This window comes from Mangifera indica, chromosome 20 (genome assembly GCF_011075055.1).
Source record: "Mangifera indica cultivar Alphonso chromosome 20, CATAS_Mindica_2.1, whole genome shotgun sequence".
Taxonomy (NCBI): Eukaryota; Viridiplantae; Streptophyta; class Magnoliopsida; order Sapindales; family Anacardiaceae; genus Mangifera; species Mangifera indica.
This window is the reverse complement of record NC_058156.1, coordinates 10,862,493-10,879,156: the sequence shown is the minus strand read 5'-3', so window position 1 is coordinate 10,879,156 and position 16,664 is coordinate 10,862,493. Positions and strand designations below refer to the sequence as shown.

Genomic DNA, 16,664 nt, shown 5'->3' with positions numbered 1-16,664 from the left:
AATCTTTATGTAAAGTTAATGTTTTTATGGTTATGTAATTTTAATTAATAAGTCTTTAAATAATTCTATTTTAATTTGACAGATAAAGAAATTTTAGGATGTATTATTTAGAAAATTCTAATTTTAGTTAAAGTTTATTTCTTGCCAACTAGATTCCTTATAATTTGTAATTAATTAATATTCTTATTTTTAGTTAAATTTATTTATTTTTATATGTTTAAATTTTTCTAATTTAGTGAGTATAATAAAAATAAAAGGCACTGAGTCTTGTACTTTTTTTTAATTCATTCATAAATAAATCAATTATTTAGTAAAATTTTATTTTTTGTTTTCTAAAAAATTTGATACAACTTGCATTTTATTTATATATAATTTTTTTCATATAATTAAACGTTATCAACTCTATTCACCTTTGTGAACGGGATTATCACTCCAACTATGTTTTTTTTTGTATCAATTTTGATTTTTTTCAATCAAGAAATAGAGGTAAAGCAATGAATTTACAAGTTGATAAAATAAATGTATTTTGGATGCTTAAATGATATAACTCTATAATATGTGTATTATAATTAGAGGTGTCAAATGGGTTGAATCGATTGGCGTAAGGTCTAGTTTCAAGTACGAAATTTTTGCTTGGTCCAAGCACATATAATCTATTACTATAATAAGTTGTGTCAAGTTCATAGATTGATCAGTTTGTGTCATAGGTGTGGTCTTTAAACCCACAAGATGGATTAGTTCAGCGTAATACTGTATATAATATCATTAAAAAAATTAATTAATAAATAAAATAATAATTTTAATGTAAAAAATTAAAAATTAACAAACCGACACTATATACATAGGGCTGTGCTATAGGCTTTGTGTAGTTTTCGAACTGACTCAATTAGAAGACTTGCAACTGAACAGGCCCTTGGCCAAGTGAGCCACGTTGGAACTGGTCAATCTCAACTCACTAACACCTCTAGTAGTAAATTGAGTAAATTGGACCATAAAATGTCCCCATAACCAAATTAGAATTAATTAATTATGCAATGGCCCCATTTTCACCTACTAATATGGCATGCTAGTGACACCCAAAACAATATATTTAGCTCAATTAATAGATATCGAGATTTTTGTAACTAAAATTTCATAAAAAAAAAATTATAAAAATTAAATGAATTGAAACTCTTATTATAAGAAAGTATAATATAAAGAATTTTACCTGTGATATATCGATACAATATGAATCTAATAATTCATCCATCACGTCTAAACACAATCGAATACCTTTCAGTTATAACTAAAATATTTTTCAAATTCAATTCCACATATACATACATATACATATGATTTCACATACATATACATACTCATATCATACATGCATATGATTTCATATACATACATGCATACATATACATATGATTTCACATACATATCACATATATATACGTATCATACATACATACACATATATATACATATACATAAATTTACATATCATTTCATATACATATGATTTCACATACATATCACACACACACACACACATACATGCATACACATATACATTCACCAATTCATATTACGCCATATTCTCAAAGACAATTTATCCACCGGAGCTAACCATTCACCCATTAAGCCCAAACACAATCAACTTGCCATTAGATTTCCAGTAAAGCTTTTTACAACTGAAGTTCATCTTCTAATTTAATAATAAACTTCTAACGGCTACTTTGAAAAAGTAGCTGTTGGAGAACTGTTACACATGTTTTGAAGGCGGTTAAGAGAGACATTAGGTTATTAAAAATTCATATCTCCAATCTTCAATGGACAATGAGTGAAAATTTCTAATCCCACGTGCTACTTTCATGTGAAAATAAATTTAAATATATAAATATAAAAAATAAATATATTTATATATAAAAAAACAATATCTATATATATAAATAAATAAAATATAAAAATAAACAAATAATATATATACATTGTAGGCATGGGCGAGCTCATTTTCTCCTTCTGTTCCTAGAAATAAGAAAAGATAAAAGTGTGCAATTAGTGTGCTACTTTGTATGAACCAGATATACTATTTTACAAAACACTAAACCGATCTCAGTCAAATTTATAATTATTGTACTGTATTATACTACAATGTATGAACCGGATTTACCATTTTACTAGTTGCTACAATGTGATATAAAGATTAGACATGTAAGGGAAAGCAACAGAATTAGAAACTGCCCAGGAAGATGCAACGTTTATAACCCCATTGCCTTCCAACTTCAATTCTCCACCTTCACATTCCTTCTGCAAATGCCCACCTTGCATCTGCCTAAAGACTGCATCAACTTGGATTATTTCGACTTCTCTGTTTCGCTCCATCACTTGTGTTTCCTTACAATATTTATATTTATATAAAAATACACACTCAATCCATTCAACTCCCATCACCATATCTGAATTTCAGAACAAAGAGACCCAATTTCTATTACATAACTCTTAATCACTATCATCATATCAGAATATATTGAAATCATGTTTTATTAACCCACGCGCTAATTCTCAATTCTCAATTCCGTTGGCACTCACTTTTGTATCCTCCATGAATCGGAACCAAAACGGCGGGTACTTGCTGGTTGTGCTTCAAATTCCCCAAAAACATAGGGACATAAATGGTAAGATTCTTACAGTTTGGGGGGTTTATTGGAATTAACCGTCGTACATCTCGTCCATTAATTTAATAGAAATTCGTTATGACTCGCTGTCCTAATCTCATCTTATTAACTGAAAGAGTTGATGAGGAATTTGATTAATTTAGCAAATTAAATTGAAGGGTTGAAGATTACGCAGAGAGAATCGTGGGACAAGATCAATAATGGAAGAAAAGCTACTTGATTGTTTTCTTGTACCAGCAGGACTCTTGTTATTTACATTGTACCACGTTTGTCTCCTTTACTGCATAATCCGCTATCCCAGAAGCACTGTCATTGGCCTCAATGCTGAGTCTCGCTACCAGTGGGTTCTTTCCATGATGACTGTGAGTTCTTTCTCTCTTTGTTTTCTTTCAACCTTCTATAATCTGGGTTGCTGTTTGTTTCTCAATTTGGATGTGTTTTGAAGGGTTTTCTGTGTTGTTCTGTTTTTGTTACTGTTAGTGAACTTTTTAAAGGGCTTCATGTTATGTTAATGATCGTTGGTGAAACAAGTTTAGGACTTGGCTTTGGTTTAGCATCCAGAGGGATTCTTTCTTTTGTGGTTGATTTGGCCCTTCATTTCTTGGAGAAATGGGGGTAGAAAAATTGGAACTTTGTTGAATGTAGAAGTGTGTGTTCAAATGTTTGAAAAAAAAAAAACAAAATCTTGATTTCGTTAAATGAATCTTATAATGAAACTTTTCTTAAGGGGTTACTTGCCATCCACCAATTTAATTTGAGTAATTTTTATACTGGAAGGAATATCATTTACATGGATATGTCTCTTTCAGAAAACACTTTTAACTGGGGGAGAGTGATATTCTTTCTAGTTGGACGAGTTCTACATGGTTTTGGTTGATTTTGGGAGAATTCAATAATTAAAGAGTTGAAGAATGAGATTGTTTATGAGAAAATATGAGAAAAAAGCTGTATGATATAATGCATACATTGTATAAAATAATATCACTTTGCTGTGATTGATTGAATAGATGAACCAGATAGTCTATGTTCATTGTGATGCATCAGTTTTCTTTAATTCAAAATAAAGAAGGTTTTTTTATGAATGTGACCCATATGCCTTCATGTAGGGATTTTTTTTTTGTATTTAATTTGTTATCTTCTTTATATTTTTATTCTTACTTATAGGAACATGGAGAGGGATGAACTTGAGTGAAGTTATTTGTAGATTAAAGCAAAAATTGTGGACATTATATGTCATGATTGATTGTTGTGCCTATACAGCAACTTCTGGAGTCTCTTTAGACAGAGAGGATTGAAAACACGCGTGGTTAATTGATTCAAAATTCAAATAGAAGTTATTTTAACTTGAATATGGTCATTGTCATGAAAATTTTCATATATAAGGACTTGTTACATAAGAAAATCTAACCCCTTGTAAGACTTATTAGATATGGAGAAATAAAAAAATTGCTAAACAAATAGTTGTCTTGATTTCAATCTACTGGTGAATCAGTCTAAATTGATCATTTGTCATTTTCTTGGACACCTTTTGGTTTGTTAACAACCGACGCAATATGAAAGGGTATTTTAATGTAAGATGTCTTGCATGTATGAAAAGCAAAGTTTAAGTCCCTTTGGGATATGCTGTTGGAAGATGCCAATTACATATTAAACTTATGTTCAAAGGCAGCAGGTTTGACCTTTTGCTTGCTTTGATATGAAGAAACTCGTGTTTAGTGTAATGCATGCAGTTTCTTCTATTGTTATCTTGGGGCAGATTATCACTCACAGATGCAAGTCTATTTTGAAATGATTATTTCCAGTGAAGTAAAATTTAGTTCTTATTAAGTGGATTCTATTCTCTGTTGACCACTTTTTTACTTTCTGTTGGTTCTAGCATGTTAATATATTTTTTTAGAATTCCTTTTTCATGAAAATTAATGGTATTTTATAGAAGTGAAGAATAGAGTTGAGCATCCATGTATGGCTAAGATATTTTTTCTGAAATTCACATTATATATAATTTGGTTCAATAATAAATTTCATTGCCATTTCCTTTGTATTTTGTTCAGGATCCCTTGAAGAATGGTGTTTTGGCAGTTCAAACATTGCGCAACAATATCATGGCATCCACAGTTTTAGCAACAACAGCAATCACTCTCAGTTCACTGATTAGTGTTTATGTGAGTAGCACATTGACCTCCGAAAATATGGCATCAAAGTTAGTTTATGGCAACAAGACTGCCTTATTATCTTCAATCAAATATTTCTCTATTTTACTATGCTTCCTTGTTGCCTTTCTTTGCAATGTGCAGTCTATTAGATACTATGCCCATGTTAGCTTTTTGGCCACTTTGCCTACATCTGTAGGCAAAAGAGATTCTATTGAGTATGTCGCAAGAAACTTGAATCGAGGAAGTTTCTTTTGGTCCGTCGGACTGCGAGCTTTCTATTTGTCATTCTCTCTTTTTCTTTGGATATTTGGCCCCATACCAATGTTTGTGTGTTGCTGCATAATGTCAGTGATTCTGTATTTCTTGGACACAACCACCAGTTTTACTAGGCATCTTCACACTTGCGCATTCAAAGATGCAGTGAAACCTGATAATTTGGAGTCTTCTGTTTGATCATTGTAAGCCCTGGAATATAGATATACTGTTATTAATGCTTAAACTAAAGGCAAAATATTTTTGAGATGGTGAATATGATGTTTGCTGTTAGGATATCTGTAAAGTTTGTATTGCTGTTGATTCTTGCTTTGTAATGAAAAAGCTGTTTCATCTTGGAGGAACTCTTTTAGTTGTTCAATCACTTGCAATAGTTTGGTTTACTGTTGGTAATTTTATTATGATGAAAATAGATATTGTATTCTGTGAAATATTCTTTCAACTAAAAGTTCAGATTTTGCATTTAATGGAATACATTTTTTGGAAGTTATAAGTACTACTTATGGTGGTTAAATTGAAACTTTTGGATATTAAAACAAGAATGTATGGTAATTCTGAGAATCATATCATTTCACATTGGTTTTATGTACGTTACATCCTTGTTGGGAGAGGTTCAAGCTGCTTGAGCTTGGATCTCTGTTTAGCTTGAATAATCCAAGCTTAAGCAGAAGCAACTTTAGCTTGTCGAGTTTGAGTTCAGCTCACGATTGACATCGAAGCTTGTCTCGTTGGTGATTCTTCTATAATGATTTTTCTTCTCATTTTTTATAAATTTTCTTTTTCTTTGGCATTATTGTTTACCAGCTTGAGTGAGTTGTAATCGAGTTTGAGCTGGTCATTCTAAATGTAAACCAAGTTTGAGTCAGTTTTTATTTAGGTTCGTTTTGGTTTATATCCACCCCTACTTGTTGGGTTCTTGTTATTTACACACGAAGCTTTGAAAATTTATCATTAAAAGTTTTGTGCTAATCTTATAAGTAATCCTTGGCATGGAAAACATTTGAAGTGCCTGGTTTTTTTGCTTGACAGAGCATATGATCTTCCAAATTCTGCTTTATCTTCAACTGTACAAATAAATTAACTGTTAATATAGATTTTGTCTTAAAAATCACATTGATTTCTAGGATTTTTATGGGCCACAGTGAGCTGAAAAATTCCCTCAGGTGGTTCGTTCTTTCTTCGGGCCTCAAGGTGAACTTAAGCCCTAACAGTAACAGTATGTTGTTGGGCCTATTTGACTTCTCATTGGCTTAACCCATTGCTCTTCAATTATAAATTTTATTAATATTTTATCCAAATTTTAGTAAAGTGAGGTAGAAATAAATATAAAAACAATTTTATTTTAAATTTGATATAAATTAGCTTGAACTCGAATGTATAGATTGGTTTGAACTCAGTTTGTTTTATAAAAGAAAATCCAATCTTTGGTTTAAATTCTGATTGTTCAATCTAAGTTTGAATTCAAACTTAAATAACTTAAATCGAATCCAGTCTTAATAAAAGAGATTAACACACTTTACAAACATATTTTAATAGTCCCCCACATAGATATTAAAATCTCTTGTGACTTTCTTTTTTAAAAAAATATAAAAGAGGTCTGTAGACCCAAAAAGTAAAAAAAAAAAAAAAAAAAAGAGAGAGAGAGAGAGTAAATTGAAGTAAAAGTCCAGTGCTGTCTCCTAAAAGGATTACTCACGGTCCTATTGATACATCTTGATAGAATGTTATCTAATTGGAAAATTCTAAAGCAAACAGACATCCTATTAGCAACTTTATTAATTTCACAAACCACATGCGCAAATTTCACTTACCAATTCGTATAACATAAATTGTCGATATCATTGATGAGTTTCAAACCAAAACCTCTAATGCGATAAGTAGAATGCACAACTTATTATTAGTGTATGCCCTAAGAATAATTTGTGTTATCAATTTTGGGACGTTTCATCTTATATATATATAATTATGATTTATTAAATAAAATATTGTGCTCTTTGATCTATATACATAAACTGCTTCTTTAATTAATTGTTCAGATAATTTATTTAATTAGTAAAACAAAATTATCAAATTATTTCATAAAAACGTAATATTAGTTGGTTAATAATATCATACAATGGATATACTTAATACTTTTGTTGAATATCATAAAAAGATATTACTGCAAATGATAATGATGATCATGTCACTAGGGCATTGTTATGGATTAACAATTGGTAAACTATTTTTTGAACGTGACCAAAAATGATAAATCACATGGATATTGTAATGTAGTCAATGATTTATGGTATGATTGTACTATTGTATAAATATAAATATAAAACCAATTATGTTCCGTATAATAAAGTCAAGTTGGTCATGTGTTATTCGTATACGAAAATTAATTATGATCAAGAAAGGATTTGTTGACTCAAAGTTATTAGATTCAGAGTATTTGCTAACTTAGTAATTATTCATTTTCAAGTTTCTACATGAACCTTGATACATATTAGAAACAAAATCCTTGGCTAGAGTCTAATGTAATTCATATAAAGGATGTTCGTGATGAGACATTCTGAATATATTGATTGATGATTTGGTGAAATATCAAGACTACGGTTTTGATGAATCATTAACCATACTTGATTAGGATTTGACAACAACAGGATTTTACTTATAGAGAGCGTATAATTGAAAATAGGTTCAATTGAGTGTATCTGCACATGATTTAGGGATTATGACACAATGCTAGATGTTCACTATAACCGTTGAGTTTTCAGACTTATTTTTTGGTTCGTCTAAAAATGACTCATGGTTGCACCACCCTAAACCTAGATAGTCATACTAATAAACCAAATATTTTAGAGAGATAGAGAATTGATTATCCGAGAATGACTAGCACTCTCTAAGGGTAATAAAGGTAACATTATGTATAAAGTGTTACATGGATGATAGATGTGAAAGATGACATTTCAAATGTTAAGGTAACATTATGTATAAAATCATAATAAACTGAATGTCTCAAACACATCAACAAATAATCATCAATAAGCTAGATGGCTTGAATGAAAAAGAGATATCTAGAGTGTCGATTAATGTTACTACATCACTAATATATAATTTGTTTCAGCTTTTGTGGCGCAAGAATGCAATCAAAAGATGCTTGAGAAATTGACAATGGAGTTAAATAATTTGACAATTTGGACCGCTCATAGGAGATAATACAATAAGGGACCTCAAGGCCCCCCCATTTTCTTATAGTTTGGATGAGGACACAAATACAACAATATATTATAGCTTATCTAGTATGATTAGTATTAATTCTATATTATTTGACACTAATTAAGTTCTTTATTAAAACAATAATAATGTTCATGAAACATATCAAAATTAAAGATGACAAAGTACATGTGACATATCAAATATTACCATTTTTTATCAAATAATAGGTGGATTCAAGTGAGGCATGAGAGTTTGAAGACGATCTAGGAAATGAGTACTATTATATATACAAACAAATTTTATTAAGTTATTTATACATTCTGATATGTAATATATAATTGTGTGATTCTGAAATGAAAGAAAAACTAAATAAATTACATTATCCAATTGCATGTTATCATATTAGTATAATCTAATATATAGTATATGATTGGATGATTATGTAACAAAGGGAAACATAATTGAAGTGGACTGATCACAAAGTTGGGTGACTGAAAAGGATGAGAGAGTATTATTATGTTCATTGTATTAATATTAACAACAAGCTTACTAATTTTGAATGTAAAACTTGAATTTTTAGTCATTGCAGTTCAGTTGACAAATAAAAAAGAAGAAAGGAAATGATTGGGGGCATGGAAATTTATGAGTAGCAGTAGTAGAGTAGTGTATAAAATATATGTAGTTGACTTTGTTGTTAAATAATCTGAGCTTGCTGAGATCAAGAATGGATGCCCACAAATAATTGCGTCCTTGATTAGCACCATAAATGATAGTTGACTTAAATTGTTGAGCCTTAAATGGATAAAAACAAACTGATATTTTGACATTTGATTGACCAAATTCAACCATAAAAAGTTGTGGCATGTATGTGTCCAAGTATAACATGGTAGGTGATGTGGAGAACATTACACTTATAAATATTGTACACAAACACAATATAATTTGAAAGAAAGAAATTAGTTGTATAACATAAGTGAATGATGAGAATATATGTACATCTTGTAGTCTTCGTAATTGAAGGATCAAAAAGAATAAGTGAGAGATTTTGGTACTAACAATTATGGATGCCAACGGGGCAAGATGAGATTGAATTTCACATTTCTTGTCTCCGCTAGATGAAAATATTCTGCCCCCACCTTGTTCTTGCTATATGGATGATGGGGAATCTTTGTCCTTATCTTGTAAAATAAATATTGATTTGCTTTCTTGTTTCATATCTACCCTTGCCCTATTTGAAGATGATGAGGAGTCCTCATCCTCGACTTGCAGGGAAACAATGATCCTCCTACCCACCTATCCTTGCCAACAATAAATATTTGCATTATTAAATTACCTTCATCCAGACGAACAAACCACCAACATTAATAAATAGTTACTGTTAGTTAATGGCAACATACATAACAAGCACTAATTGTCGTTGAACAATGAAGTGTGTTGTGATGGTCATGTGTCATTTGTTTTTATTATTAGAAGTTCATAAAGCATGAGTGATAGTAATTCTGTTTTACAATTTCATTGCCTTCTTCTTTTCAATATCATAAATCTTCATAACATCTTTCTTAATAATGCTCCTAGAGACAATCTTAAATAAGGGTTAAATAGTATTACAAAATCTTCTAAAACCATAATGAGCAACCATGCTAATAGGATACTTATATAGAATAATCAATAATTATAAGTTTTTTTCTCACTGCCTATTGATCAAAATGATATGTGGTTAATGTCAAATTTTTATTCTCTTTCAATGTCTTCAGAAGCATCTTTTATGCTACAATTTGGTACTTTTTCCTTAAATAACTTTTATGATCGTGCAAGTGTGTTGTCACATCTTTACCACCACCTTTTAGTTTGTTGAAATGTTGTCAAATTTACACCTTCAAGTAGGACCAATACAAACATACTTATCCAGGGCATTTTAGAGAGGGCTTGAACAAGGACTATCTACATCATGTATTGGTTCATCACTTTTATTAAGTGGAGATAACAACTGATTACTTCCAGCTGGAGTTGTAGAAGGATTACCACTCTCAATTGATATATATATATTTTTTAAGATTGAGCAGTTTGATTGATCTCCTCTTCTGTGCTTTTTCTTTTACAAAGCAAAGAGTTCTGAGCTAACATGTTGAGAATTCATAAATTCAAACTGAGAAAACCACAATTAAGTTGTTTTGTCTTCCAAAATTAAATTTAATATTCTTTGATCTACAACTTGTTGAACTTCAACCTGATCATGTATCTTGACATCCCAAAAGATTCAGAAACCATACCATACCACAAACTCATGAATTTTACATAATAACCATGACTCAAGCATTTTACCTTATATCCATAAGCACCTATATCATCCCATCAAAACATGTGCCATGAAAAACATGAACAGATCAAACTCAACAATATTCAACAGAGATAATTAAATTAGGCGTCTAAGCCCCACAATAAACAACTACATTAATTACATTCTAAAGATGTACCCATTTTCTTAAAATACTTCATGATAAAAATCATTACAAAGGTCAATTCACTTCTAGAATAAATTCCTTCAAAGAAGATAAACACAAAGTAACAACATTCTTGACCAAGGAGAGCTACAAAACATATAACACTAGGCTCATAAGTTAGCACATTACATTGATGCGTTACAGGATCATCCCCTAAATATTATAAAGGTAAAGGCTGCCAGATTCCGTAAGAGAAAAGCTGACAAACTTGGTAGCTGATAAGTACAACAATTGAGATTTAAGGCTTTAGAATCTTCTAAGACCCTAACAAACCACAACCTTAATTTTCTATATAATCAACAATTTAGATTTAAGAAAATTACTTTAATCGGAAGGAAAACAACGGTGAGTCGGTGACAGATCTGAGTAGAGAAGAAAGGCGACAAGCCAACAAGAGAGTGGAGAATGAGATGATTAGGGTTGGACTTTATATATGAATGACTTTATGTCAATTATTTAAAAAATGCAAAACTATATAATTAGTAAATTTATATAGAGATTATTTTGAGGCGAGGCGGGTTGGAGAGAGATCTATCTTGTCTCAACTTATTGAGAATATGTTTGCCCTTGTCAGTATCAGATCTTGCAAGTTGAACAGTTGTAGAGAACTATTGTCATTAGAGATAGAGGGGAAAAAATTTTGAGTTTGGGTTGAATATATTTTTGAGAAAGAAAGTGCAACAGATTCTCAATTCTTCTACGATTTGAATTTTTTAATAAGTGAGACGGTAAGTTTTGGTTAAAACCGTTCCTTGATACGATGGGATGGAGACTAGAATTTCAAGGGACAATTACCATCTCTATTAATAATGGATAATTTGATTCCTTGTGGCAAGCAGGAGCATCATGAAATAAGAATGGTTTATAGTTGTTTGTCAGTTTGGCCACTCACTCTTTCTACTTGACTGGAGGAATAGGATGGCCACAAAGAATGAGACCCAGTAGCCACTAACCAAAAAGACAGATAATTCCATAAGATCAGAATTGAGATCTTTTGGCCAAAAATGCATTTTCCTGATTTAATAATCCAGAAATTTATTTATTTATTTTTCCTACTGCTTATTTTCTTTCTTTATCTGATATATCATTTTGGATGACCCTTAAAATGACTTTAAGATTAGATAAATATATGAAAAGACATTTCTCCATGAGATCCATATTCCATCACAAAATACCAAATTCCCTTCCACTAGGTTTATCCTAGGCAAGTATTAATCTTTTTGTTTTTCTCTCTCCTTTGTGTAATTGTCTATATATTAATCAGGACAATTTAACTTCATGACTCCTTTAGGGTTCATATAGTTCAAAAGATCCATATACATTGATTTTTTTAGGGCTAAAATGTATATAGTTTTTGGGAAGAAAAAAAAAATTACGAGGAAAATTTAGCATTATTGAGATAGATTTTCTTTGTTTTTCTTTAAATTACATGCCCTATATAAATTACTTATAGTATGTATAAGTTATAAATGTATTAATTCTATAACTTTGTTTCTATTGTCTTTGTTGAGTGGTCATGATATGATTAATTTTTGAAGTTTCAAAATCATAAATAATTGACATGATTCATATATATAAATTGCTTTATAATTTTTAATAATTCTTATTATAAGACTTTGACCATGCATGCCTAATATCATTATTTTTATTTTTACTTTTTTGACCTTTATATATATATATATATATATATATATATATATATATATATATATATATATATAATGTTTTCTTTTTATCATCTCTTTGTTTTGTAATGACAAATTATTAAATAAACTAACAATGTTATATGTACATATTTTGAGTATAATATGAATATACAGATGATATGTTATTATATATTTGGGTATTATTTTATTTTTAATTTAAAATTATCTAATTATATAATACTAAATTATTTGTATACTTAAAATATATATACGCAATTTCATTGTATTTTCTTTGTAAGATTCTCAACGCTTAATTCAACTCCTTAATTATGGTTTTGGCTTTAGCTATAATCTCCTCTCTCTCTCTCTCTCTCTCTCTCTCTCTCTTTCTCTCTTACAATATTAAGTGCATTTCCAATATCTTTACAAGATTCAAGTGAGTAAGATAGTATGCTATACATATTAACAAATGCTAGACGAACTTCCATTAACACCACTAATAAATATGCTTAAGAAATTAATGTGTATAAGGTTTATTAATCAACATAAATTATATACTGATTCAGATTAACTTTCCCAACCAACAAGTTAAATTTAATATCAGAGACCTGGATTTAGAAGAAAACATCAAGCAATAGTTTTGTGCTTTGAGATTATTAAGTTATTCAATAAAATAATGTGTACTTACTCATTTTGAATACACATTTGATTTATACGTGATTGAATAATTTTAAATTAATAATAAAATAACACTTAATTACGTAATAACACATATAAATATATACCTATTTATGCAATGAAAATGAGTATGCATAGTATTGTTTTTAAGTTATTAGCTAATTAACATTCACTAATCAAAACCCTTGTTTTTTTTGAATTGAACAACATTAGTGTATGTGAAATATAGATTAATTTTTCATGACTATCTTACTCCATCTATGTCAAAGAGTATTTATCACTATTAATGGAGCTTTCACATGCATTTTGAAAGATAAACAAGCAGCATAATCCACTTCATTCATAAGAGACCAAAAGGTATTAATTAAGACCATTAAAACAATGTCTACCAATTGATACATATAAATACTGTATACATATTTAGATATATCATTTGTATATTCAATTATATATTTAAAAATGTGTATGTATAATATTGTTAACTTACAAATTGTAAAATTAATTGATGATAATGATAAACCCTCTCTTAAGTGGACCCTTGTGTATCCTAAATGGCTAACATAAAAGTTTCCAAACTACATGCCATACCAGTTAAAGTTAAAATAGTAAGGGGGCGTTTGGTTAAAGTTATTGAAGATTACCTTGGTAATCTATCTTTTATTTCTTTATTTGGTTTGTCAATAATAAAATATTACAGTAATCTTCTATTACCAATGCTGAAGTGGTATGTAATATATGTGGTAATCTGATTACCACCTTCACCTTAGGTATTTAAAGATTACCAAGGTAATTTTGATTTTATTATAATTATATTATTATTTATTAATTTTTTTAGATAAAAATAAATTTATTTTTAATTAATATGACAAATAATATAAAAAATGTTTAAAAATAATTATATTTAAGGGCATTTAAGTAAAATAATTTACTAGTAATCTTTTATTACCTTTAACCAAACACAATAATTATTTATACCTACCAAATTTTATTAAACATAATAATCATTTATACCCAGTAATTTTTTAAGTAATATATTTTCAAAGTAATCTTTCTATTTTGATAATAAAACATTATCCATACCAAACGTCCCTTAAAGGCCTACAGCTTCTGGATTAATTTGATTACACAGACACAGTTGATCAGGTGAAAAACTAGCAAACTTGTTGTTCATCTCTGGAAAATTATTTTATTACCATTTGTATAGTAAATGAAGCTAGGTCTTCAATATATATAATTCATGAATTTATGTTGTTTTTGAAATCAAAAGACAGACCCAAGTGAAAAGGATAGCTAGAGGCTACTTGCAGTAGTGCATAATTCAAAGGAATCTTGATGAAGAGTTTTGTGGGCCACTTTGGCTGTGAGTTGGTTTATCCATGAACACCAGTATCCAGATTGGCTCTTGTCGATAAAGCAAGTGGTACCTACCCATTCCTCTTTTAGGAATAACTTTAATCGTAATAATATCACATCCTTTGCATCTGAATGTTGTAAAAATTCTAGCTTCCCTTCCCACAGCAACCACGACGCCAGGTGAGTCAAAAGAGATTTGAATTCTTACTTTTATACTTGAAATCCTCTATTTGCCACTTAAGTTGCTATCGGCCAGCTGCCCTCCCCATTATTAAGAGAGACGCTTGGGTTGGGTTTAAGTAAATAAGCTTTTTATCTTAAACTTCTGTTAATTTATAATTAACATCATTGAAAGAAGTAGAAGCTAGAAGAGAAGTGAATGCAAAATGCTTTTTCCACTGAGATGTATGTTTACTGACAAATTGTTGTAATTGAACATTGAAAAATCAGATCAAAGCATCTTTGTTAATATAAACAATAAAACTATGTGCACTCATTTTGACTAAATAAATAAATATATATTTGATATATGTCATTATATGATTGAATAATTTTAAATTAAGAACAAAATTAACACTCAATCATATGATAATATACATAAATATTTATTTATTTGTATACTCAAAGTAGGTATATTTATATTGCTCAAACGTAAGACTCCAAGTTGAACATGAAGTTTGAACCAGAAAGGGAAAAAAACTAAAAATGAGCAAACTTCCAGATTAGCAGCATGGACATGATTATTGAGTAGAAGAGTGAAGGTTCTGAGATCATTACCATGAATCAGACCCTATCTGGCTGCCAAATCCAGACTGCAAACCATTTAACAACAACCAAAAAACGAAGGAAAAACAGAATACTTGTTGATATAGAGCATAGAAAGACCAAAGAGTTTAGCTTTGGTAATGCGTGGAGATGTTGCAGTCACTCTTCATAAAAGCACTTTGTCCCACTTCTTCTGGCCTGCACTGCAAGATACATGAACTTAGTTTGAGCATATACTAAAAATAACTTATACTTTTAAGAAAAACCACACGATTTATTCATGTGGGCATAGTTTGAGCATCAATTGAAGAAATATATATGTTAGTATGATCATGAAAATGAGTTAAGATTGAGGGAAGGAGAGACAGAGAGGGGTTGAAGTGGATGACAGAAGCATAGAGAGCACAAAGGAGTGAGATACAAACTCCATCTGCAAATCATCATCTGTGCTCTCTATCTTCTGTCAACAACATCACCAAAACCTCCTCTAGAGAAGAAAACTTATCTACTGCAACCATTCTTCATCATTAAATTGTATCATTAATGAGAAAAGGAGGCTACTTTCTTTAAAAGGAAAGGGGGTTTGAAGAGAGGAAAAAGAAAAAGAAAGAGAAGACTTGATGAGAGATGACCTGTAAGATAGAGAGCCCCAATAGCCTCTATTTATAGCAAAAATAAAAAACGAAGCCCACGCAGAAACAAACGGTACTACTGTACTGCTTGTCTCATGTACTCTCTCTACTTAACCGTTTCCCACAAGATAAAAAATAAAAATAAAATCATTTCAAAGGATTCTTTTTCTTTTTCATCTTCCTAATAAAACCCTAGTCGTACTTTTATGTCAACCATGCATAAAGTAGGTTAAATTTACCTTTGAAAAGTTTCAAAGCGCAAAATTTTTTTTTACAGTGGGATATATCAGAAAGGATTGTGCACAGTGAAATATATCTATTTTCTTACAGAGTTTCAGCTTGAATGATCCTGTAGCAGCTTTACTGATGTGGAATTCAGGCCATGTGCTGGGATTTGTGCAAGATTTTTTACAAGTCAAATGGCATGATATTGCAGTTAAAAGCTTTGGATCCTGCCTGAAATATTTTCCCTTTTCTTATTCACATATTTTTAGTTTGACTTGTCATTTTTTTGCTGTGTGAATCCACTCACTCACTCACGTACAAAACACAAACTTTGTGAATTGTGGTAGGTTAAACTAACCTTTATGTGATTGAGATATTCTCTTAAAGAAATTCCATTGTTGCGATTATGATCAGAAATTAGAATGATATGATTGGCGATATAGAGTACATTTACATGTGTCAAGCTATGCTTCAAAGCTTAGAAAGTTTGTACAGTGCAAATTAATTAAGTTTTGCGTAATGAGAAAGAGTTAGCAAGATAGATACATTTTTTGAGTTTATTTTTCAGGTAAACTCT

General features: G+C 30.0%; 1 protein-coding gene across 2 annotated transcripts; it reads left to right on the top strand.

Moving 5' to 3' along the window:
• Nucleotides 1-2,249: 2,249 nt before the first annotated feature.
• LOC123204035 lies at nucleotides 2,250-5,447 on the top strand. Of its 2 annotated transcripts, XM_044620572.1 has the most exons (3): nucleotides 2,250-3,022; nucleotides 4,712-4,822; nucleotides 4,955-5,447. In XM_044620572.1, the coding sequence occupies exons 1-3, from the start codon at nucleotides 2,861-2,863 to the stop codon at nucleotides 5,264-5,266; spliced, it is 585 nt and encodes a 194-aa protein (XP_044476507.1). In that variant the 5' UTR covers nucleotides 2,250-2,860; the 3' UTR covers nucleotides 5,267-5,447. The 2 variants fall into 2 exon arrangements, with proteins under 2 accessions (XP_044476507.1, XP_044476506.1); XM_044620571.1 differs by having other exon boundaries at nucleotides 2,260-3,022; nucleotides 4,712-5,447.
• The last annotated feature ends 11,217 nt before the right edge of the window (nucleotides 5,448-16,664 follow it).

Coding starts and splice junctions, on each gene's coding strand:
- LOC123204035 (XM_044620571.1), top strand. CDS start 2,861: ATGGAAGAAAAGCTACTTGATTGTTTTCTTGTACCAGCAGGACTCTTG. Junction 3,023..4,711: donor GGGTTCTTTCCATGATGACT/GTGAGTTCTTTC, acceptor TATTTTGTTCAG/GATCCCTTGAAGAATGGTGT.